Genomic DNA, 26,621 nt, shown 5'->3' with positions numbered 1-26,621 from the left:
CCCCCTACCCTCCCCCCGAGGCCTGCACACACCTATGCCTCGCACCCTGTCTGCTCTACTGCTGGGCTACTGCATCTGCGATCTCTCCAACAAGCCGGAAGGAAACCATGGCGACCATCCATCAATCGCCTCCAAAGCCTCCGCGCATGCGCAGTTGCTCAGTCGTGTTCCCTCAACAAAGATGGCGGCGCCCGTGGGGCCGATTTGCTTCTGGAAACCGGGTAGGAAACTGCGGGCACGGTGCCCGTATGCTGCAGGTTTCAGGGGGGTTACAGGTTGCTCCGTGTACGGTGCAGCTTCCGATGTGTGTGGAGATAGCTGGGCGGCACGGGGCTTCTGATTCTGGCCACACCGAGCTTATATTATCTGCAGCATGGACATAACAATCGTTACATAACAATGCATATTTCTTCCTGTATAAGGCAGAGCTGTAATGTGCTGCTAATTCTTTAGGGGCTGCTTTCCTGGTGCTGATAAACACTAAAGGGCTGCGGTGGTCACTATTCCTGGGTGAAATGCTGCCCCAGGCTCCTGATAGTGCTGCTCACCAACCAAAATCATTGCAGGTATAAGCACTGATGGATCCAGAGATTTAATGTTTTCTATTCCAAAAAGGTTTCTATTCCCTGTAATGTGCTTTTAAACTTTATAGAAAATGTCACTAATTCAGGAGATTCAAATTCCAGTGTAGTCACAGTCTGTGCTGGTCCAGCTCCAATACCAGGGAGGAGCCAGGGTAAATTCTACAAAGTAGCAGCTTGGGGGCTGCTGAGAACACATCAGAGATGGCGGCACCCATCTACAGCCTCTGGGCTTTTAATATATCAACACAAGGAAGGCTTTGACTTGTACATAACATGCAGAAACTATATTAAATGTGTCTGTAAAACCTGGGGAAGATTTTTGCTGTTGTGAATAAGCCAGTGACAGGGTCTCTTTAACAAGGAATTAAAGTATGACTTTTAGGTTTCAATGATCAGGCAGGCCATTATTGCAGAATGAGATAGCCGATGTCCCTTCCTCATTAATGTATCTTATCTGCCTGATTGCTCCGGGTTTCTGACATGTGCAGCATCGGCTTTGGTTGCCAGGGAAACCTGGAATCCTGTGTTCGTTTGGGTGTGAATGAACTCCTGCGCCCCTTCAGAACATTTACATCATCCCAGCCTGGCCAATCATGATGGCCGAAGATCATCTTTAGCAGGAAGACGAGAAGGATGGTGAATGGAATTTGGATATGTGAATCACATGGATTTAGTTCCGCTTTAGGCATTAGGTCATATGATCTCTTTTAAAGGGAAGGGTTGGCGTTTCTATAGACTGAGCCATCCCTTTATCATGTGATCAGATGGCCTGGGGTATATTCCATGAACAAGGTTTCATCACTTTATATACACATGCTTGCTACAGGTCAGTGACTGGCCATGAAAGGAACAATTTTAAAAACAAGTCAGAAATCGCAGCTCCAGTGTTTCTATTATGACAGGTAACTGTTACCTATCAGGGCCCATTCACACGAAAGTGTCCTAATACACGCATGTGCCTGGGATCACCATTCTTTTAAATGTGCTAGTTCACATGTACAATTCCTTGGTGAGCATACAATGATTTATTAAAGTTCTCCAAGACTGGAGAAGATACACTTTCATCAGTGAAGCTGGGAGATCCAGTAACCCTGAAATGGATCTGGTCCAGGATTCAAAACATTTTCTAGCATATACAGCAAATTACTTTAAAAAAATCCCTTTGTTTTCTGGATCACCCAGCGTCACTGATGAAGGTGTATCCTCTCCGGCCTTGATGAGCTTTAATAAATCAGTCCCAATGACCTGCATTATACAGCCTGTTGATTACAATGGTGGGGCATAAAAATGCTGATAGCACATAAAATGTATACAGATTCAGTGTTCTCCCCAGCCCCTTTTAGCTGGGTGCACAACCTGGCACTCTTCAGTAACCACCCGGCTGTTTTTGGGTAGTTACTGAAGAGTTGGGTCACAATACAGGGGCTGCCAACCGGCCACAATTTCTACCCACCCGGCTTAAAAACATTTCAGGGTTCAACACTGCATGTTTGCAAAAAAAGCTGACTGGATTCAAGCTAGAGTTATACATTGTCATACAATGAAGTAGCAAATATTAAATGCCATGTTTGTGTATTTGTGTGTTTACAGAGGAGGTGATGTCACATTCAGCATCATTGCACTTAAGCTGATGATTGCTGCTGACCTGAACAATCCAGGTAGCCTCCTGCGAAGATCTAGCACGTGTACAGCAAGCAGTCCCCTCCCGTCATTTAGTGTTTCACCTTGTTAGATCACAGATTGATCACTCATTCTGCCTTTAGTTTTGAATAGCTCTGTTTTTGCAGCACTTGTTTGTGCCGCTGTCTTTCTGCTCTCTTGCAAATCATTTACCGCCAGTATTCAGCTTTACTGGCCGTCTGGAAGCTGGAAAAAGACAATTCCTTTCTCCCTCCCTGCAGCATCAGGTCAGTGTTAGACATGGCCATTTGCTGCAGAGCTACAAAGGGTCAGATCCATACCCCCTTAAATAAAAAATCAAGTGTAATCAGTTACATAAATTATTATAAAAAAAAAACTTTCTGGTTCCCCTCCTTCTTATTAAATGCTCAGCAAAAGCATGATATGTTCTGGATGACATTATGTACAACACAAGCTATCAAACAGTTACTTAAGCTAGCGCAGTGTCATTCAGAATTTTTATGATCACAAACCTATGAATATGACATCCTCCTGCTATTTTGTATCCACGTACCCCTGACATTACCTTCATATTAATGTTATGCACAACTTGCAACCTCCACCCATCCTCCTCACACACTTTACCTCTCTAGATCCTATATTGGTGAATACTTCCATACACTATTCTGCAGTGGCCTTTTGATACGATTCCAATGGGATGATTTAGGACTGCAGTAGACCACACGGGTTTAAGCACTTTGCATGAGAGCTTGCAAATACCTGAAAAGCCAAAGAAATGTCCTACAGAAAGTCAGAAATCGCACTTGCAAATGAGGTACAAAACTGCAGTTATATTCAAGTCTATGGTGGTGCTTGTGGTGGATGCTGCATACGCTCCCCAGCCACCTAAGAATAGTCTTATTCAATACAATGGAAAAAAAACCTTTTATTTAGCCTAGGGGTCTTATAAGGTGAGGTGGTATTCTGCTTTAATAGTCAATAGAAACAGGACCTTAAAGAGCTTGTTGTTGTGTTGTAAAACTCCACCAGCCTGTTGTGTTATTACCATAAAGTACTCCAAAAGCATGAATTATCATATAGCATGCAGTAAAATTAGTGATTGCTTCTTCAGCCATGGTTGTCCCTGATTTCTAGTGGCAGTCCCACATTTTTCTTGAAATTTGAATCTTTTAATTTTAGGTAGTCAAGCCAAAAATCTTGTCTGTTGGCTTGTGTGGCAGCTGACAGTTGACATCAGTTTAGTACATTTGTGAACTTCATTTTCCAAAATTTCATTTCCTGAATTTCAAATTTCATTTCATAATTAAATGTGACCATAAATTGTTATACATATCCTGGCAGCATGCATCCTCTAGAAAGGGCAGTTCTTGATGACAAGGAAAATGCTGACTAGAGGGATGAATTCACCATTCTGCTGCAGATCATTCATTGCTTAATCACATTCTGAAGAAAGATGACCAAACTGTTATTTAAAGCTGGAATTTGTTCTACTTATATTTGACTTTGTCTAGTTCTTTTCTTGCTCATCATCAACATGCTAATGACATTTTTAGAGAAAACATTTATTTTATTTTTTTTGTTGCATACTTTGTTTTAAACCTAGCAATATCTTCACTCTTGCATTAGCGTTCTCATCAAGCTTTCAGGCCTGATGCAAACAGTGGGCTGGCTCATAGAAGGGGTTCCGATCCATTGATTAGCAGGTGAATGTCCAGAGGAGTGAATGTTCCTTGGCTGGCTGTGTTTGCATGCAGGCAACTTGAGTAACCCCAGCATGTCATTCTGAGCTTCCATGATTGAAAGAAATCAAATCCAATAAATGAAAGGAGTGGACCCCTTTATAACCACACTGTAGAAAGATATCTTGCCAGTTAAAGGATTGTTAGTATGACATGGTCCTAAGTGATGTAATTGCTTCCTATTCTGTACCTAAGACTCACAAAGTTTATATACAAAAATCCAAGTATTCCATCCCTCAACCTATTTGACATATGTGTGTGTTTGGTTTACAGGTACAGAGGGTCCTGGTACCAACCTTGCTGAGGAGAGGCAAAGCAATGCTGAAGTGACCTCCGTTATCTATAACCCACATGCCTCCCTTTCAATAGAGCAACAGAGACAAAGGCTGCCCGTGTTTAAGGTAAATCAGAGTTGTGAATCCTAAGTCCAAACATTTTTTTTTCCTAAAGGACCCCCTCAAGCTTATGCTATATTGGAACCTGTTGTATTATAATCTGTATGTACAGGTGTCAAGGAGGACTCTTTCTATACACTTTTTGTTCAGATGCCTGTGGGCACTTTTCCAGTTCCTACATCACTATAGGACGTGGCAGTAATATAGGGGTAGGAGGACTGACATATCAATCCGCAATAGACACAGGCACTTTACACGCTGGGAAATGTGGAATTCTGGAGAGTTACGAGGCTGCAGTATTGGAACAAAGAGCAAGAAGGAAATGAGGGCTCCTGTAACGTAAATGTTTCTGTTTGCAGACAAATTCCATTAAATAATGTTTAATATCTGTTGGCAGCCTCCGTTTCTGTCTGCTCTCAGAGAATTACTATCAAAGGGATGTCTCAATACCATTGTCCTTCAGAAGAGCAGATCACTAAATAGGGGTACTTAATTGTGGACGTATATCACACATATAGGAGGACTTAATTGTGGCCCCCGACATTAGCAAGGGACTGTACATAATAAACTGTAATTTGTCAAAGACAAGGGACATGCCACATGAGATGGTCAGAAACTGCAAACATGTCCATATGAGTTGTTGGAGAGTAGGGACATGCTTCAGGAGCTCGTTTTAGATTAGTCACTTGTTTCTAGAGCAGCCCTTGGGCAGGTCAGGGCACCAGAGGTTTGGAGAAAAGTTGACTTTACTAATCATATTTACAATTGAGGTTTCAAAACATCTAATGGTGAAAATAATCCTAATACCCACTGAAAAGTAGAATGCACATCATTATTGTAGCTGTCTGCAATATTTAATCTAAATCAGTCATATCTACAAATATAATTTGTGATATTGATCAAAAATGACATTTTTGAGAGAAAACCACTTATCAGGCACATCAATGAAACAAAGACAATAATCTGTCACCTTACCAGACGTTTATTTATAATATCGTTTTCCTAATCCCCCCTTCCACAAAGCCAAATCATAATGTTTAGCAGGAGTTATTTACATTGACTTGGATATATCTGTAGCTTGTTTTTGAAATCCTGTAGTAGTTATAATAACTGTATTTTTTTCCTTGCAGCTCAGAAATCACATCCTTTATCTGGTGGAAAATTACCAGACAGTGGTGATCATTGGAGAAACAGGATGTGGCAAAAGTACACAAATTCCTCAGGTACTTACTTATTTTACAGAGTTTACAAAGAAACAATAGCTTTTCCCATTTGCTTAGCTAACAAATGATTGTTTCATACTGAATGAACTATTGCTCTCAAAATAAAAAGAAAATACAAGCAGACGTCTGTCAAAATGAATAAAATTACTAGAAGACATGCAAAATCTATTCTTTCCTCTTTATCTTAGAACTTCACTTTTTAGTTTTGACTGTCTGACCATCTCTAGCTTGCCAGGAATAAAGCTAGGCGATGAGACAATGAAACTCCAATGTGGATGCTCAGCACCTATATGTAGCTGCCTATTGGCTGAAGTAGAAGGATGTCACACCCCGAAGGAGCAGTGTTGGTGGGCGAAACAGAGGTGCTGGTGCTAGAGGTAGACAAATGACAAGGTGTTTCTGTCATAATGTGCAGGTATGCTTTACATTCTTGCACATTAAAGTAAGAACTGTATACCCTGGGTCACTGTACAGTTCTACTTCACTGGTGTCAAAATAAGAACAGAAAGTTGTATATACTGTTCATTCAGGAGATGGGGATGTGTAGGTCATTACTTACAATAAGTATTAAACTAGTGTATTTAGATTTTTACCAGCAAAATATTTTATGAGTAAAGTTTATTCAATCTTATCTTTTCTCCCCCTATCATACAGTACCTTGCCGAAGCTGGGTGGACAGCAGAAGGGAAAGTTGTTGGAGTAACACAACCGCGAAGGGTGGCTGCTGTTTCGGTAAGCCTGAAAAACTACATACCACTACATATGTGGTACATACTTTTGATAAGTTCATATTCTAGTGTTTTCCTATGTGGCAGAATTTGGGCAAAGGCAGAGTCGGAGCTCATGCAGACATGTGTTGTTTTTCATTGACTTGTGGTTATCAAACACAAGTCAGTAGAATGCTGTTTGGTCAGTGGTATAGTGCAGCTGCTGTGCATTGCAATTCTTTGGATGCAGCAGGTAATATGTGTTAAATTTCAGCAGAACATTTGTTTTCTGCCTTTTATGTTTTATAGCTGAAAAGATCAGCAGTGTCCTTCAAATTCAAATGGCAGCATTAATCAAGTCTTCATTCACACTATTTTGTTTGAGAATGTGTATATGTTTTGTTAAAAACCCATAAGCATTTATCATTCATTTTACTTCTCTTTTCCCCTTAATTTCCTTCCAGTCCATGTCCTCTGCTGCTCCTTCGTTATAGTTTGCATGACCAATGCAGACCAATTTATTCCTTTGGGTGACCTGTTTTAAACCTTGTGAAAAGATTTCTGGATTTTTAGTTTGTTAAAAGACAAAATTGTGTGTAATGGACTTTATGAATTATCAATATCCATGTTTTAGGTAGTGCAGAGATTAATGCAAAAGCTGTCTTTATCCCTGAGTGTGCTTTGTGTTGTAACAGGTGGCAGGGCGGGTTGCAGAGGAGCGAGGATCTCTGCTGGGACATGAAGTTGGCTATTGCATACGTTTTGATGACTGTACTGACCCCCAGGCTACACGTATCAAGGTGAAATCACCTATACTTGGTGTGATATGTTCTTTGTTTGTTACAGAAGCCTCACAGCTCTTAGCTTCTTCCGCCACAAAGCTAGGATGTCAGTGCTCACCACATTGTTTTGCATTGCTGTATATTTAGAGGTGTCTGCAATTGCTGAAACATAGGTTATCTCCTTTATCACCAAAATGTAAACATCTTGCCAGAAGTAATATGGGTACGTACAGAAAAATCCTGTATAGCCATGCATTATATAATTTTATTTGCTTATCTCATTAAAAGTAATCATCATTATAAGCAACATACTTAGCACATAATAATAATAGTATCCCATAATAGCATATCACCTTTTACTTGATAGACTGTACTAAACTTACAGAGAAATCTAAATGGTTGCCACAATTTCTTGTTCTTTACTGCCATGTTTAACAAACCCTTGTTTCTAAAGCTAGTTCTTACGGATATTTGTTTCTTGTTTCTTGTGCTTTGATGTGTTTTATTGAACTATTTTATTGTCTTTTTATAGTTTTTGACAGATGGCATGCTTGTCCGAGAAATGATGTCTGATCCATTGCTCACCAGATATAGGTAAACATTGTGCATTTTTGGCACATACCACTATAACACAGGAACAATTAATGTGTGCACACATTGGCAGCCTTTTAGAATAAATGTGGGAGAGGTGAATGATTGATGTAATGTAAGAAGTTGAGCCATATAGTTTTTTTCACGTGGAAGCATTTGAAAGATTTCTCTATATTAAACAGTCTGACTATGATCAGATATTTTACCTGCCATTTTATTATAATATTTCAGTGCAACACCATGTGCTTATTGTGATATTATCTGCAGCCAGCTGTATGTCTGGGGAAAAAGAAGCTATTGATGATAGATCTCCTTTTTTTTAGTTTTAGGATGCCCTTAGGTCATTTGCTTTCATTACTCTACCTTTTAACGTCTCCAGGTACCTTAAGGACCTTTTATAGAAAAAATATTTTATTCTGATAACTGTATGAGGTTAAGCCTGTCACGCTACTATTTAGCATATGACTACCTTCCCATTTCATATATCTTTTATTTATAGGATTTTCCACATGTACAATCAGACCAAGCTGCTAAGTAAAAATGTCAGTTACAGAGGTTATGACAGACTTTACCACTGTCATAGGCTGCTTACATCTTGCCTTTTTTAAAAGAGGGAAATGAAAATTAATTTGTAATTAATTTCTTAAAAATGTCAGTAGTTATCAAGGGCACCTATCAGATTTAGTTCTACTTTGGAAACTTAATGATAATGGTGAATGTAAATGTAGAATGTAAGTTACAGATCACAGACACACATTCCTTGACCCAGTGAGGGGCTGCATGATTTTTTTCTGCAGTGAATTACAGATAAATCAGGTTACACCGTTTTGAGTGAATTTTCCTTTTAGCACAATTGCGGTGTGTGGTGGGTGGCATTATTAGCTAGCTTGCTACTTGGATCATAACCATAACCTTATAGTGTTCAGAAGTCACTGAGATGGACATATCAAATGCATACACTGCTGGGAAATTATAGTTGAATTATCGTGATCCCTGTGACCTAATTTGTCTCTCTCTCTTACACAATACAGTGTACTGATGTTAGATGAAGCTCATGAACGGACCCTCTATACAGACATTGCTATTGGGCTTCTGAAAAAGGTGAGCTTCCTAAAAACATTAAAGTGATATGTACAGTAAAGTGACAGTGACTTTGTAAAGGGCTCTCCTCAACCCACTTATTCTTACTTTATCAGCACTCCCACACTGCCTCTTTTGCAGCAGTTGAAATGACTGGTGCTGGTGACCCAGGGAAACATTGACATCATTCTCCTGTTCATGTGAGAGTGCTTTGGTTTAGCAAGTTGCTTTAGATACAAGCACTGTCACAGGGAAAAGTCACTTGTTGCCATAATTTCAGGTATTGCTGACAACTGTGAAGGAAGAAGGAGTGGTGAGGGAGGTACTGTTAAGGTAAGAGTCTAAGGGGTTAGGGATGCATGATGCCAGATATAGGAAAAGAGACAATGTATCTTTAACATAGTTACGTATTTTTATATCAGTAGTTGATTTCAAAAGTTTTAAAGTAATTAGAAATCCCCATATATGGTCAAAAAGCCACATATACAGACAGCTAAAATGGTTTATGGTTTCATGGAGCTAGTTTTGTCAAATAGTGTTGGCCCTGGAAATATGCAGGCATCATCATATGGGAAGTCCATGCGCTACAGCTCAAGAAATTCCTTAAAACTTCTAGAAAAAGCCTAGGGTTCCACAGAACACTGGTTAAGAATGACTTCCCCAAATGAACCTGGTATACTTATTTCTAGTTCCTTATTATTACACATAAAGATTCACACACACTATTAACTGTACAATATTTCCTACACACTTATCCCCTTCCCCAACAATAAACCACCAAGGCTAATACTAGCCTAATTACAAAGCTAGAAGCAACGTTTCCAATTGTGTTGCCGTTGCCTGTTTGTACCAAAGACAACACAACTAGAACCATAGCTGAATGATTACTTATAGCACATAGTATGGTTCCAGAAGATTTTGTATTATGATTTTGTGTATGATGAGTAACTGTGGATCAGAGCTAGTCCCATAGACTTGCATTTAAATAAAAGGAGCAGTGAGTGCATTGGGAAAATGTTTAGTAACTATGCAGTCAGCTGTTACATGTTATAACAGGTCCAAATCTAAAGTCATACAGCAGTCAGGTGTGTCACCCTAGTTTTTTGTTTTTCACATCTGTAGGTTCAGAAAAAAAGAGGAGACTTAAGACTGATCATAGCCTCGGCAACACTTGACGCAGAGGTAACCTTATGAATTGTTTTCAATCATAAAATGATTCTTACTTAAAGTCCCAGTAGCCTGCATCTTTTTTGCATCTTTTATTCATCCCTATACAGTATATTTATGCATTCATTATGGGAGGATACTGCAGATCTCTGAGATTTTCAGCTCCACTTTGGGCTATTATCCCCTTGCAGTCAACACTTACGTCTTTCATTGGTATTGTTTGTATTCTGATTGACTGATCTAAATTTAAGTCTGAGTAGTATGTCAGCTCTCAGGGATGTTTTTTTAAGCTGTTTGTAGGATTGTGTTTTGATTGAAATATCTTAATGAGCCAACTGCCACTTGGCTCCTTAGAAGAAAAGAATTTAATGGGCCTCAGTTTTTTTACTGCTGGCAGAAAATTAAACATCCAAAATGTTTTGGTGTTTTGGATGCTTGCGTGACCACACACTTTGGGTTAACTGGCTGCAGAGACAAGTAGTGAAGTAGCAGCCATCGAAAAAACCCACAGAAATTTACAATGTCAAAGATTCTGCCAGTGGTTGTAGCTTTGTAAGAGACCAAAGCTCCAAGGCCTGTGCAGTAAGTTAAGTCAGTATAACTTTTTTTGCATTTTTTAAAAAATATTTTTGTCTACAATGCCACTTTAATCATAGCCCTAATATTCAGGGACAGTTTATTGTTAAATATAAAAAAGTTACAAGAGTATCTGATACTCACCACTTAACTAATGTTGGTGTTAATGCCTTCTAAAACAAGTGAAATTATTATCTTAATTTACTCCCTGCACTAAATGTATGTGTACTGGCCCTAATAGTAAAATATACCTCTCATACAGAAATTTAAGGCTTTCTTCAATCAGAATGACACCAATGATCCCAGCAGAGACACATGTGCCATCCTCACGGTAGAGGGAAGAACGTTTCCTGTGGATATTTTCTATACACAAAGGTCAGGGTCTTTCTTTCCTCTTTTTTATTGTACACGCTTTCCAGTATATTCAGTTTTCTATTTGGCCCATTCTACTCTCTCATTTTCTTTCAACAGCCCTGTTCCAGATTACTTGAAGTCTACTGCGCAGACAGTAATGAAGATCCATCAAAGCGATATGGATGGAGATATTCTTGCTTTCCTAACTGGCCAGGTAAAATGCACTTGTTAAAATGTGATCCACATGTAAACCAACCCCTTTGCTAAACTCTTATCTCTAAATGAAAGGCCTTCCAATAAGATAGATTGTAAATATGTATCTTTCCTGCTCCATTGATCCTCACTCTAATGAAGAGAACTTGCCATCTGAAGAAGCTGTTCTTCTAGCAATCCCTTGTATCATTATTGTGGCCTGTAGACTGGTTTATTCAGAATATTCAAGCAGTTAATTTTCTTTTTCTAGGGTTACATTTTTGTTGTTCAGGCACCATAGAGTAATGTAGACTTTGTTTATATAGTGTTTTAGTTTAGTAACACTGTACCATTTAAAGAGCATTTGACGTAGGGGAAAAAAAAATAAAACTGCAAACATAAGGAAAAAAAGTCCCTGAACATACTTTCAAGAGCCTTCAAAATCTTCATGTCACAGTTGAATCTCAAACAAGCAAAGCTGCAGTACGTCCTGAACTTTGTCTGCCTTTTGCTACATTCTGCATATTCCTGTTGGCTGGTAAGGATGCCAATTGTGATAACGGACCAGGAAAATATGTGCAGAATGGGATGGTTGATATGGGGTTTAGCAGCATGCTCCAAAACTCACCATAACAGTTGGAGCTTTGCTCATCAGAAGGGCTCAAGAATTGAAGAATTGTCCATGTGGGTGGCTTTTGCAACTGCCTGCTTTTTATACTTGCAGCAGTAACCCCTATTGCCCCTCCACTTTTAAACGAAAAGGCCCTATAAAGTATCGGGCATCACATACTTAATGCTTAAACTTACATTAGCAAAAAAGCATTCTATTTTGTGCCTCTTCAAAGGTTGTTTTCTTTTGTTGGTGAGAACTCCACTTCCTTGACATTACACAGGTAAAAAGCCAAAGTTAGGTTCCACCCAATCTTATTAGCTACTAAAACACACATAGAGCATTAGGGCAGAACTTTGTTGGGGAAGTCAAGCCCCCAGCAACCAAGCAAAACTAGGATCAATGGGGCAATCCAGTTGTGTGCGTCTTCTGAGTATCAATTAAAGTTGAAGATGTGTGTCAAGATCTCTTTAAATAAGATTTAATCTATGTTTATTTGCATTTTAACTGACTATATTCTAATAAAAAAATTACCCATGCTGTGGAAAAAGGGTTTTTTATGTGATCCCCTTCTTGTAAGAGTCATACATATTTTGCTCAATTACATTTTAAAATAGGACCTATGTATGGCCACTCCTGCTCTTTAGCATGTCATAACTAAGTACATAATAATCCAAGAGTAACATTAATTACCTCATTATGTGTCAGTCTTAATTATGCAACGATGGAGATCTGTGTAAACTACTAGTCACATGGACTTCCTGTGATATTAAAGCAGGATGGGCACAGACAACAAGTTTTTCTGGGTGTGGGTTAGGATATTCATATATACAGCCTCCAAGCTTAGGAAACTGAGACAAGATTGCTAAGAGGTCATTCATTTGAAAGCCAGTAAAAATTTGAGCTATCTATAAGCCCCAATGGCAATAAATGTTATAAAGAAAGTTATACTGGTAGGTAATTCACTTTGCTTAGACACTAATTACACTGCTTGTGTATATGCAAGGTTACCTGCAGAACATGCACTGTTGGTGGGACATGGTGGGTTTAGGGAAAACTGATCTAAGGCACTGCTGCTCTGATTGCTAGTCTCACCAGTTTATATTGGAAAAATTCCCGTGCTCTTCTGCTTAGAGTTCTTTTGGCTGGAGAGTAAGCTGTACCTAAGGACCTGCAGTGCTGGTATCTCCCTGCTACTGCTGTCCCTGATCTCCAGTCCATTGACTTTGCTCAGGTTGAGATAAAGACATTAGTCTTCTGAATGCAAGAGGAAGCATTTACTTTTTTATTCCTTTTCTCCCCTAGTGACTTGACTGCAAAATCATAACTTTGTACAAAATGACAAAGTAACAGGCTGCAGCAGGGGATAATCAGCATCTGGCATTTGTGATCAAAACCAAAATCTGCACACAATTTTTAGAAGGATTGTAAAACCTCTGAGCCAACTGACCATGGATAATACTTAAGCAAAAATGTCTCTGTTCCTTTGTCAGAAACAAAAGTAGATAAAGGCATTTTCAGAGAGAATAATCTTATTTCCTTGAAAGGTAATAAACAATTGTATATTTTACTTACTATGAATTCAATTAAGGGTCAGGTCTGGGTAAAATAAAAATGTGGTACATCTGTGCACATTTCTTATCTTTTCTCCCTTGATAAGTACTGTAAAAAATTTGTTGACCCGCCAGAAATTCAGTGGACTCTCAGCTTCTCATTCAATCTGAAAAACTCCAGTTTTTATTGTGTGCTGTTCTCATCAATGTTCATTACCCTGTGCGATGGTATGTTTATGGTAATCTGATTTCTTTTCTCCCTTTGGCAGGAAGAGGTGGAAAGTGTTGTGTCTATGTTGGTGGAACAGGCACGTATACTTGGTCGATCAGGCATGAAGAAACACCTCCGTGTTCTCCCCATGTACGCAGGACTTCCCGCTGCTGAACAGATGAAAGTATTTGAAAGAGTCTCTGCCAATGTTAGGAAGGTATGCAACTTCATTTAGCATAAACATGATTTCAATCCTAAACATGATCTCTGTTTGACCTAGTGGTCTTTGTAATGGGACAGAAAGAAATAGGAAATCCAAAATGTTACAGCTGTCACTGGCACAAGAAATATTAAGAAACTCGAAGTTCGTTCTCTTTTGGAAGTTCGTTCTCTTTTGCCTGGATAAATTAGTTGAGCCACCTCTAGTGTATTTAATAGTAAGTAGGAAAAAGAAAGAAAGAGGTTGAGGTTCAGATAGTGCAAAATATTAGTTATGTATTTGTACATTCTTAAACCATACATCATTATTACAAACATTGGTTGCAAGTGTATCCCAACCATTGTTCATAGTCAAAAGGTTGGAATACTCATCATAGACAGAGGTTTTCTAGCACCATACAGTGTATTTACAGTACAAAAGGTAAGACCTCTTGGGGTCATCAATTACCCCATGCGTTTCGCCTATTAGTGGCTTCTTCAGGGGATATGGTGTTGAAAGGGCTATATGGTCTATAAATGATTCGAAGAAGTAAAACAATACATAAAGATTACACAATGTAGATCAATTGCATATCAAATTAAGCAGATTTATACACCAAAGGTTTATCCAATAACACGGAGCAACATAATAAAAGTACATCAAAGTGGAGTTACTTCATAAAAATTTCATACCTGATACCATAACAACTTGCTTATAATATTGGTGTATATATTATACCAATTATTATTGAAACAAAAAGTAGATGAAGCCTCGAAAGGGGTGGTTTACTTATGTTTGTGTATCAAAAGGTGAATAAAATTACCCAGAGTAGGTAGAATGGTACTGGCTGAACTTTAGGCTATACAAGAATTATTATATTGTATTAAACAATAGACTATCAACTTGATCTTGGAATAGTGAGTCTACATGATCATTTCAGGTCTACCAATGACCGAATTGACAGAAATGTTTGGATTTAGGTACAATTAAAAATCCTGCACTTGCGGATTTTGGTTCTGTATATTTTTCTTATCTTTTCATTTTTGTTTTTAATTGTTTTCCTTTCTTTTTCCTGATTGTATTGATTTCTTTCTTCAGGTAGTTGTTGCCACTAACATTGCAGAGGCATCCATCACTATAAATGGAATCTCCTTCGTTATAGACTGCGGATTTGTCAAGTTGCGAGCATATGATCCCAAACGAGCAGTGGAATCTCTGGTTGTGGTTCCGGTGTCACAAGCCTCGGCTAATCAAAGAGCTGGCAGGAGTGGAAGAAATCGATCTGGCCAATGTTATAGGCTCTATACAGGTACTAAGTTGTTTCACCATGTTCAGTCAATAAAAACGCTGCAAATGTAAATGTGGAAACAATGCTACTGTGTTAAAATATCAGAACACCCACTAGCTAGAACTAGCGTTAGAACAATGTTTCACAATTAGGGTTCTGTGGAACCCTCAAGTTCTTCCAGAGCTTGCTAGGGGTTTCTTGAGCAATGAACAGTCTGTGCCTTTTTAATCAGTTTAAGTGTAATTAGTGATCTTTCATTCATCAGGCCACCAGACTAATGTACTGTGAGCTGTTAATATAGTACATATAGAAGGGGTTCTCTGAAGACCTGAAATTTTTTTTTAAGGGTACGCTGTTTAACATGCCTTAAGGGTAAGGCATGTTAAAAATGTTGTAGAAAGCCATGATGGAGGATAACAGTACTTCTTGTACAGTTAATTTTTAAAGCAGAGAAAATTGGGTCCCTCTCTGCACTGCAAGGGGTAATTGCTCATTTTGCCTAGGGGATGATGAATATGGTGATATACTTACTTATTTCAAGATGACTTTGCAATGGACAGCTTGACACTTCAGGTTGTGGGTGGGCACTTGGTGCCACTTTGTACAATACACGACAGTTGATCCTGCATTGTGCAACATGACATCAGAAATCGTCAAAGATTTAGCCAACCACCTCTCTCATGATAGTATATCTTCTTCAGTCTTGGAGAGCTTTAATAAATCAGGCCCAACATGTGTATTACAGTACTTTAAATATTCCTTGATTTCCAGTCAAGTTCCTGGCTTTCTATATTCATCCTGTATGCATGCATCTCCCTCAGGCTACTTTATACAAATGTCTTGGGATTACAAAGGATGTAAAAATCCCATTCATTTCAGCGCTCTTGTTGTATCATGTCCCCACACCCCTCTAACTCTGAGGTGTGTCATTTTACAGATTTTAAATCGCTGTTGTCATTAACCGATTTTTCCCGCCTTTATGTTTAAACTTTCAAATAATAACACTTGTGTTCTTCCACTCGGCCTGTGCAGTCTGACGCTGTGGGAAGATAAATAAAACCAGGGTATTGTTGGCAGTACACAGTATAGACTTCCATCCCGCCCATCACACATATTTACATAACGGATGCCAAGAGAACTTACATAAAGTAGGAGTGAGACACCTAATGTGCTAGGATGATAATACACAGATCCAGTGTCAACTAGGTTGGAACTAAAAGATTCATGTCTATTTGTGCATTTCTTCCAGAGAAAGACCAAATAAAACTTCCCCACCCTCCTTGACTGACTTTGAGCACATTTTTAGAAATCGTTGTACCTGCTTCAGCTTTACAGCTTATCATAATTGGTTGGATCTAAAACAAAAAAAAAATGTAAACTTGATCTTCCTCTATTCTGCCCTGCACGTTCAGGTTCCTGTAAAGGTTTGCACAGCAACCAAATATTTATACAGAATATATAAAAAAGAAGATTTCTCAAAAGTATGCATTTTATCTGTGCATTTATCTTATTTTTTTGGATTTGTTTATTAATTAATGTTTTTTTATCCTCCTCACAGAGGAAGATTTCCAAAAGCTTCCTCCCTCCACTGTCCCAGAAATGCAGAGAAGTAACCTGTCCCCTGTGATCCTGCAACTGAAAGCACTCGGCATCGACAATGTCCTGCGCTTCCATTTCTTATCGGTGAGTCTCGAGTATTACTGATGTCGGTGTGCCGATAGCGGAGATACAGAATACATAGAGCTTGTCATTAGAATCTGACAATTTAATCCTTGGCGTTCTATGCAATTGAACAATGTCTGTGCTCAAAGCCAAGTAGCTTACACATAGTTACAGGGGAAGATTGCTTAACCACATGCTAAGATTCTTAATTAACCCTCTGCACACTACTTTATACCCTTACATACTTTCAGCAAACATTTAGATAAAACAGGTATATATTTACATATATTCCAACGCATGTTGAACCTGGCCATGTCAATGTCAAAAGTATTTTTCGGTTCTATTGTGTCTGTTAAACTACGCAATACGAATAGAGACAGGCCAGAGAGGGATCACTTTGACACAATTGGCCAGTTTAAACATGCAATGTAAGTTTTTATGTAAACGTTTCCTAGAAGTATGTTCAAGTATACCAGTGTGTGGAGACTTAATAAGGAATCTTGGGTGTTAACATACTGGCACACCCCCTTTGACACTAATAATTCATTATCCAAAGGTTCCTTTAATATAACAAAAGGTTAAGAAAGCCTGTACTTCCAGTACCTGGAAAAGCTTCTGCCTTTGTCTACTTGGAAAGGTGTGTAACATAGAAAACCTGCTACTATGGCTGGAACATGTGCTGTTCTTGCTTTCTCAAAGCTCTGCTATATTTTGATGAAAATGGTAAAGTTTGCTGCACTGTTCTGCCCTCACTTACTTCTGACTACTTCCTGCTTCTTTAACTTGGCACCTATATGTGTGACAGCTGCTTCTAAAATAGAGCAAAACTCCACCTATAATAATTATATCTGCCAGCTTATTTGTCATTATCTTCATTGCCTTTTTGGGGGATTCATCTTGATTGACCAGTGTTGGATGATGTAACTCCAAATAATACTTACAGGAGTTTATTTAACCTGGCACCTAGCAGATGCCAGGATTGTACACTGAGCTGTCCATGCACACTCATTGTAAAATATATTGTAAGGAATAAAGTAGGAAGTCTTTATTGCAAATCAGATCCAGTATGTCTTTTCTAAAACCCTAAAGTCTGCATTCAACTAACAGGCCTATTAGAATAATATTGTATGTACTTTATGTTGTCTAATGTTTATGTGTTATCTTTGTATTTTTTTATTTACCCAGCCACCTCCTGCACAGTCAATGGTTCAAGCTTTGGAATTGCTGTATGCATTGGGAGGTACAGAATTTAATGTCTTTATCACACGTCTTAGAATATCTTCAGCTCTCCTAATAGGTTGTTGAATTTAAGTTACAATATGGTTTGTGTATGTGTTGAAGCTTGTAACTAACTCCTGACCCAATACGTTCCTGTTGGCCCATGTAATGTTGGCTCTGTAATAGGCAGCCAAAAGGACTGTACAGGAGGCAAACTCATATTGGTCTTGCCTTTTTTTAAGCTTACTTTAAATAATTTAACGCTACTAATAAATAAATAAATAGAATTACTTTCCCTAAGATTTTGGAATGTGTCTCATGGAATTTGTGCCAACTCATCTGAATTGCTGAGTGCATTATTGCTGAGACACAGTAGGGTCTTCTGTAAACTTTTAGATGGAAACAGTTGCATAAAATGTCTTTGTATGACGTAGCTTTTATCCTTCTCTGGAAATATCTAATCTCAGTAATTTGAAGTCTATATACTTTGACAATATAGGTAGGTGTGACAGTAACATGTGCACAAACATTTGTCCATATAATCTTGGGGACTTCTGTGTTAAAATTACCAGTATAAAGCCTTAGTTTTCATGCTGCACTAGTAAAACCAAATCATTGTTCCAGTCTCCTTAATTGATTCCTAAAAATAGCATTATAACCTAAAGGATTTTCTTTGCAATATGCTTTTCAGGTCTGGATAAACATTGTCGACTAACTGAACCGCTTGGTGTGCGAATGGCAGAATTCCCTCTTAACCCTATGTTTGCCAAAATGCTCTTAGAATCAGGTATGTTTTGAATGAGCTTTACCAGCAGTTTTAAAATACTGTTTCTAACAGAAAAAGTAATATGCGTAAATCTATATTACATATTGGAAACTGTGTAAATGAGGATAGGTGTTGGAAGAAAACCTCTCCTAAGGGTATTTTTGTTCACAATAAATTATCAGTTACCTTTCAATTGGTCTGTATTTTTACATTTTACACTTACAAAATGATAATATGCAGATCGCTGATATAGATTGGTGGGTCTTTGAAAGGAAAGTACAGTATTTAGGGCAGGTTCATATCACTATAAAAAAAACTCAACACCCCTCCCAGCTCTTTAACTTATTACCCCTGCATACCCCTTTTTGACAGTGGCAGCATGCCATAGTGTTTACAGCATCATTGTAGAATTATTTTCTTCTCCTGTCCAAATCAGTGCATCTTTTCATAAGCTAAAATTACATCTAATTCCAACAGTACAGGTACAGCTCATATTAGTATTTGAGAAGTTACTTTATAGGAACAGTCTGCATGAGATCTGATTACTGCAGCAATTATGTTAACATTGTGGAGATTAGTGACTTAAGGCAAAGATCGGCTACTTCAATAACTCTGCCTAAATTTTAATAGGTAACATGAAAGTAATAAAGCACAATTATTGTGTCTTGTTGCAAAGCAGGAAGCAGTGCCTACATGTATTCAACAAATATTGCTGTATTCTTGTAGCTATATAATTACACACTAAACATAGCATGTTGGGTATTATTATATATGTATAAGGGATACAGACCAGACTGTACAGTACAGTACATTCAGGGGTGTGCAAAAATATTATATAAGTATTCTGAATATGATAATCTCCTATTTATATAAAAAAATATATATACCCACTTATTTGTGTTATCATTGGTTTGGTTAGGAACATTTGACCTTATGTATAAGCACAATGCATGTTCAGGATTTGTAATACAAGCAGAAGGAAGGCGTTAAGAAACATTTTTTATTTTTGTTTATTAATAACATTTTTTGCATAAAAATAGTCCTTCACTTTTATTTTGAAAAATAAATTAAAAGACTATGGGTTTTCTTTTTTTTAAGGCAATTTTGGATGCTCAGCTGAAATTTTAAGCATTGCCGCTATGATGCAAATTCAGAATGTCTTTGTTGTTCCTCCAAATCAGAAATCACAAGCAGTAAGTATTCTATTTTTGAACTCTTATGTTATGTGAAAACAAGTTAAGTGATAGTGCCATATTTTAAAGTCTTACTATCTCTTATGTGCCTGCAAATTGTAGCTTTAGATATTCTAATGATGAAGGAAATATGTATTGATTGTTAGAAATCTATCCAAAGTTTTCCATTTCTAGAGTAGTGAGAAAGGATTTGTTATCTTTCATATTGAATCTACTGCTGAAGGTTGTGTGCGAGGGTTAAAGGGAAGATTTCTGTCAGAAATAGAGCGTGCTAATGTGAAAAATATAGGGAGGAATAGTGTTAGGCCAATGGTAAGAGTTAGAGTTACTGGGAATGTTAGTGAGATATACAGGCAGTCCCCAAGTTACAAACATTTGACTTCCATACAACTTGTACTTACAAATGGAGGCTGTACAGAAGGCAATCACCAGGCTGCAGACAAAGAACTAACTAATGAAGACCTTATGTAGCTAGAGCAGCAAATGATAGCATTTAGGGAAGAAAACCAGGACTTAGAAACGCCATTATTGAAAACGTTTTTTAGTATGGGAGCTAAGGCAGGAATGGCAAAGTTAGAGGAGCAAAATCCTGATACAGAGAGGTTCACCAAATTTATTATAGTTACCAAAGGGCTATTTATGATGAAAAAAGAAAAGTTCTGTACCTCCCTTATTGCCTATTTTAAGAAACTCACTCCAGCAATAGAATCGTACCCTCTAATACCACTTCCATCCTCACCAACAAGTCCATCATCTTCTACCAAGATTTTATAAGGTTGTACTGTTGTTTAAGCATTTACAGAATGTATGTACAGGAAGGTAAAAATAAATAATCTTAAGACAAACAGCTGTTCAAGTTGCATTTATTAAAGAAATGTACCTGTTCCAACTTCCATACAAATTTAACATAAACACAGACCTACAGAAATCGCGTTCATAACCCAGGGACTGCGTGTACAGGATAGGTTAGTGTGAGTATAATATGGAGGTCTAGTGTTAGGGTACTGAGAAGGGATAATGGGAAGGTTAGCGTGAAAAAAGAAGTTTTCGTGGTAGGGATACAGAGAGGGTTAGTGTTAGGGTTACTAACACTGAGGATAGGATTCATTCCTTTTCATCATCTGTTAGGGAGCTGATGACACAGACATTTTGTTGGGCCTTGAAGACCAGATATAGAGGACGATATCCATCCCAAAATAAATGGCAGTACACAAAAAGGAATTCACAATTAAAATAGCATTGTATTGCTAAACACTGAGAAAATCAGGAAAAAAATTACTATATTTCATTTTATTAATATCATGAAGGAACAGTTATTTTTATAAATGTAACAAAATTGCCAATTTGTTGTATTTATAAATTGAATTTACTCTTTTAAATTTACTCTTTACCATCCTATTAACAGATAAGAGAGCATCGGAAGTTTGCTGTAGAAGAGGGAGACCATCTAACTATGTTAAATGTGTATGAGGCATTTATCAAGGTAGGAACAGTGCCCCAGTATGCCAAATACTTGTTTAATGGTGCTTGCATATACCTTTACATGCATACCTTACTTTCAACATATTATAATGAACATTTTGTTTTTGTTTTTTTGGTAATATTGCGCACTGACTTGCTGCCACGTTTGGTTTTCAAGTTCAGTAGAATTGTGAAAAATGGCTAAAGCCCACATGACACTACCAGGAGGTGCCAAAACATGCCTATTGTACACTACATGGCTAAAAATGTGTTGGCAACTGGCAATCACAGCATTTTAAATTTGTTTGATGGCCAATTTCAAAACTGGGGCAACCAGAAAGTTGGTCACCTCTTTGCACCCTCCACTGTTCTGGGCAGGTTATACGTAAGATTCCTAATTTTGTTTCTGGTATTTTGTGCTCATTCAGCCCTCCAAAATAAAATAAACCTGTGTGAGGAGTGCTACTGATGCTCAATAAAAAGAGCTGACTTATAACTGCTATTTCAGTACCTCACCATGCTATTCAGGAAGTTGAAAATGGCTTTGTGCAGGCTTCCCGAGTTCCTACAAACCAAACTGGTCAAAGTATATCTTTATGGAGCTGTCTTTGCGCACATAATTGTGCTAAAACAAAAAATGGCCTTTTCAAATTCAGTCACAAATCTAAAATGTCTTTGCATGATGTAGCATAACCAGTATTCTTCACTGGAAAAAACACATTTCATTTGGAGGAATGACCACATAGTTGATCATAGCACTCCGATTTTCAGGGGATCTGTGGTTCTAGAGATTGTTTGTAAAATTATGCTTTGTAACATTTTCAGTAATTTTACAGTACTAATAGTTCTTTTTTGACAAATGACAATGACAAAATGCTGGATACAGCCATTAGTGTGTCTGATGCTATTAGAAAGCAGTAGTATGTATTAATATTTCTTTAGTTAACAAGATCATAACTTTTTAAATTACATCATATCTTTTTTGGGCTTTAATAAAATGTTTTACTCTTTGTTTGCCACTGGCTAATACTAATTAATCATTAATGTTTTCTGCATTTCAGTTTAACAAGAGCTCACAGTGGTGTCAGCAGCACTTCCTGAACTACAAAGGGCTTATGAGAGCAGTCACAGTGCGGGAACAGCTAAAGAAAATGCTCAGCAAGTTCCGAGTACCCAAAAATTCCAGTGAAGGTGAGATACAGAGAGGGGGCTATGAGCTCCATTGGTGGTGGTAGTGGCACAAGTAACTAAACTGAATGTGATCTATTTGTTTACGGTGCTAGGGTAACTTTGGCACGCAGAACATAGAGTGCCCTCTGATCCGGCCTTAATGCTTGAAGTGGAACTAAAGTCCCACTTTAAAAAAATCCATGATCAGGCAAGTGTTTATTGCAGAAAAGGACAGGCGACGTCCCTTCTGCAAAAACTGTTCTTACCTGCCTGATCACTGCCCTGGTGGTAAATTTTGCCCTAAGAGGGAATTATGTAATTCCGGCCCTGCCAAACTAAGATAGCCGAATAGAGTCTTCAGGAAAAAAAGAATAAGAAAGATGATGGTGCCTTGCAATGGTATGTGGGATAGGTTGAGTATCGTGGGTTTAGTTGCGCTTTAACCATCCCACTCTAAAAAGCCTAACCTAAACCCTAAATTTATAGCTGAAGTTCTGTTTATATTTTACCTTTCCTTTGCATACAAACCTGTTTTCATTGTATACCTTATTTTAAAACCATTGTATAATTAATTCCTGTATAGACTCCTTAGATCTTCATTGGATCCTTTACCTTTCATTTTATTTGAAAAATGTTTTACATAAATTACCAACATTTTTTTTTTTTTAGGTGATCCGGATCCCATATTAAGATGTATAGTTTCTGGATTTTTTGCCAATGCTGCCAAGCTTCATTCCACAGGTGCCTACAGGTAACTGAATACATTGAATAAAATATAAAAGCATCACATCTGTTTATCTAGTTGATTTTGATTTGTGCTGTCCACTTTATCACATTATCATCTGACTGTTGATACTAAACCTTTTTTAGAATTATCAAAAGCTTTATAGTGTGGGGAGATACCAGACCTTGTATAAATTAAATGGATTTCATAGCTAGGTCCTCACACTACACAGTTGTAAGTAGATCTAAAGCAGATTGCAGATATTGTAATTTTTTAGCCAACTTTAGTATTTCATTGTAGGTAACAAAATAAAAGTATACAAAGTATGCAACAAATGTAACAATAAATGAATTATTGTTACAAACCAAAATAAAAGTATACAAAGTATGCAACAAATGTAACAATAAATGAATTATTGTTACAAACCAAAATAAAAGTATACAAAGATTCTACTGTCCCTCAACACAGATCCAGTTTCTACCTGTTTAGTATCCAAAATCATTGCTTGAAATTGATCGAAACCATAGACACATTTTTTGGGCCCCCAGGAGCCTATACCATAAGGCACAGCGTGCTAAGCATACTTCAGCAATCTTCTTTTGCTGTGTTGATTTACAACTTCTTCCAGTGTTCTGGGTTTGGTGTCTTTGGTCATTTTAATTGGCCAGGATGGCTGAAGCCCCACACATGTATACAGAAGTTACTTTTCTCTGGCACAAAATCATGGTGCCACTCTACTTTGAGCTCCACACGATTGTTCTGTATACAGTTACAAAAAAATTGCTGATATGTCAGAAGAAAGTAATTATGGCCAAAAGAAATACAGAGTATCTTATGTAATTAAAAAAGTCTACCTGTCTTAGATTAGTTCCATTTTAGCTAATGTTACTTGGTTCTGAACAACTTATTGAATTGTAATGACTAAAATAGGTTTCAATGTAACATGTGATTATCTGTAGATTGCCATAGGTAATCTTGGAAAATCATTGTTTTTTTTCCTGGCTTTTGTACCAGTTAGTCATCATATGTCTTCTTATTTTCCCTAAGGACAGTTCGAGATGGCCATGAGTTACATATACACCCATCTTCAGTACTTTATGCAGAGAAGCCTCCAAACTGGTGAGTTGTAACAATAATTTATGCCTACCTCTGTGTCACTTGTCTTGTTTCTTATTGGGAAACCAAAACTTAATACCATTTAAACAAAAATGACTTGACCTGGCTGGTGAACTGTAGATGACTGACTCGATTACATGCACCTGCACATATGAATGATATATATGTGCCATAAAAATATTTGTCACAGATAAGTTCCATGCTGTCCCTACACAGGTGAATTTGCCAGGAAAGGTATCCAGGAAAGATGATGCTCATATTCTTCTTCTTTCTACAGGGTACTGTTTAGTGAAGTCATCCAGACCAACAAGTACTACATGCGAGATGTGACAGCTGTTGAATCGGCATGGCTGTTGGAGTTGGCGCCACACTTTTACCAGCAGGGAACGGTATGTCTTAGCACAATCACATTTTTTACCTAATATGTGTGATTAGGGAAATCTTTCATCTCTTCATGTTAGAACAGAAAGTAATGAGAAACCATTCCTATTCCAGGGACAATCAGCACATTCTAAGTAAAGCAACAAAGGATTAGAAATCCTGGGACCTTTTTTCCCAGGATTTTTTCATTGCAGGTGCCTTCCTATACTGCATTGGTTGTATGGGGGGTTCACAGGGACAGGAAGTCATGGAAAATCTTGCTAAAGGGGGAACAGATATAAATAAATAAGATAGTAATGTTGCAGTGTATGTTTAACCAACATCTAGTTTGGGATATATTAGAGAAGAGGTAAACTTATGTCTGAGTACAATTGCCTCTTCTTCTGTCCCAGTTGTGTCAGGAAGAGGTATCTATAGTAAACTATTTATTCTTACTTCTTATTCTAGAGTCAACTCTAAGGACACTGTTTAACAGGGAAATATTGCCTCAAACATTATTTTGTGGGAATCTTCCAGGTCTATGGGTTTCCATGACAGTAATTGATTCCCACCAGGGAATGTTTGAGGAAATGTCAGATTCCATGCTTTATAAATAGAGCCCTAAAGGTTGCAGACTTCCCTTTCATTTATTTTCAGATGGCAGTGGTAAACAACTTGACATAGGGTAACCCCCCCCCACTCCTAAAGAACATAAACAACAACAAAAATTGTTTTGCTTAGAGATAATGCTTTTAATTGCTTTCAACTCTATCCAAGGCTAAAAAAGCTAGATATAGACTTTTAATGGTAAATAAATGTATTCTGTTATTAGGTTCTAGGCTTAGGAACCCTGGTTAGTTTAAATTTTTAAATGCAGAAAAGGCATTTAGGTTGAACTGCATACAAGACCAGTGAATTCAGCTTTGGTGCAATGTATAGTTCATTTATCTTATTGTCCTTTTCTTCTTTGGACAGCATCTATCTCGATCTTCCAAACGGGCCAAGATAGACAATTTATGAGCCTCCCCACATTTGTATGTAAGCTCTTGGAGAGAAAATCCACTCAAAACCTCACCAACATTTCTACGTCTGACCTCAACAATCACAGAGATTCACCTGTTCCTCTTGGTGAGGACCAAGTTCTGGAACCTCTCGATGTCCAGCGGGATGGCTTCATAGCCTGGCGTTTGGCATTAACATGTTTGAGCCTGGGATCACTTCTGTGCCACTCTGCACAAGTCTCACATAGGCACATTGTACATCATACGTTGGTATATATGTGTATAAGAAAGCATTTTTTATTTTTTTAAGTTGTAAATGAAGGACTTGAACGAACAGAAGTGGAGAAATGGTAAGCAGATGCCATGCCTTTTTCACCGGAGTCCTGTGTTTGAGCCTTCGTGGCTCCAAATAACTAGCCTTGTTACATATGTATCATGCACATTCCCAAACCCTTAACCTGATCTGCTGAAAGTGCCTCATTTCAAGCAGGATCATATGTAGATGGCTTAAGCCCTGTTCTGCTGTGCCAGGTTCACATTGATACCACATGGAAGTCAACTTTCTATTCCACAGGTGACACCAAGCTGACAAACGCTTAGAACACAGATCTGCGTGGCTGTCCCTTATCACAAACCATTTTTGCTTGTAAATACCTGTACATGTTCATAATAAACCACAGAGTACCTCACAGGCTGTTGACTTTTTTTCCCTCCCATGTGTACATCTTCTGGCATCACAAGAGAATGCAAAATAATTGTGTTTAATTTAATGAAAGCTAACACCTCTTAGATGGTATGGGTAATAGGCTCTGTTTTTATTTCCTAAAGAACATTCCATACATACATACATACAATATATACCAACCAGTTATAACATTACAACTACTTTCAGAAGAAGTAAATATTGATTATCTGTTCACAATGTTATCTGTCAAGGTTTGGGATTTTGTGGGCAACAGTCAATCCTTGAAGGTAGTATGTTGAAACAAAAATGGACAAGAGTAAGGGTTTGAGTGACTAACAAAAGTCAAAATATGATCACACTATGGACCCGATTT

The 26,621-nt window shown here is 37.8% G+C and overlaps 1 protein-coding gene across 3 annotated transcripts; it reads left to right on the top strand.

The window, feature by feature from the left end:
• On the top strand, positions 1-26,254 carry DHX35 (DEAH-box helicase 35). 3 transcript variants are annotated; one of them, XM_072403712.1, is made up of 22 exons: positions 1-221; positions 4,238-4,365; positions 5,490-5,582; positions 6,237-6,314; positions 6,985-7,089; positions 7,604-7,665; positions 8,694-8,763; positions 9,865-9,924; positions 10,748-10,860; positions 10,957-11,053; positions 13,464-13,622; positions 14,703-14,913; positions 16,451-16,575; positions 17,740-17,794; positions 18,464-18,559; positions 19,637-19,731; positions 21,137-21,214; positions 22,254-22,383; positions 23,032-23,113; positions 24,134-24,205; positions 24,480-24,591; positions 25,538-26,254. In XM_072403712.1, the coding sequence occupies exons 1-22, from the start codon at positions 35-37 to the stop codon at positions 25,580-25,582; spliced, it is 2,253 nt and encodes a 750-aa protein (XP_072259813.1). In that variant the 5' UTR covers positions 1-34; the 3' UTR covers positions 25,583-26,254. The 3 variants fall into 3 exon arrangements, 2 of the variants coding, with proteins under 2 accessions (XP_072259813.1, XP_072259814.1); XR_011919722.1 differs by lacking the exon at positions 25,538-26,254 and having other exon boundaries at positions 24,139-24,205; XM_072403713.1 differs by lacking the exons at positions 1-221; positions 4,238-4,365; positions 5,490-5,582 and adding an exon at positions 5,772-5,959.
• Positions 26,255-26,621: the final 367 nt, after the last annotated feature.

The sequence above is a fragment of the Pyxicephalus adspersus genome, chromosome 3, assembly GCF_032062135.1.
Source record: "Pyxicephalus adspersus chromosome 3, UCB_Pads_2.0, whole genome shotgun sequence".
NCBI lineage: Eukaryota > Metazoa > Chordata > Amphibia > Anura > Pyxicephalidae > Pyxicephalus > Pyxicephalus adspersus.
The sequence above is the reverse complement of the archived record's forward strand: the minus strand, read 5'-3'. Positions and strand labels throughout refer to the sequence as shown.

Coding starts and splice junctions, on each gene's coding strand:
- DHX35 (XM_072403712.1), top strand. CDS start 35: ATGCCTCGCACCCTGTCTGCTCTACTGCTGGGCTACTGCATCTGCGAT. Junction 7,090..7,603: donor CCCAGGCTACACGTATCAAG/GTGAAATCACCT, acceptor GTCTTTTTATAG/TTTTTGACAGATGGCATGCT. Junction 24,592..25,537: donor ACTTTTACCAGCAGGGAACG/GTATGTCTTAGC, acceptor TTCTTTGGACAG/CATCTATCTCGATCTTCCAA.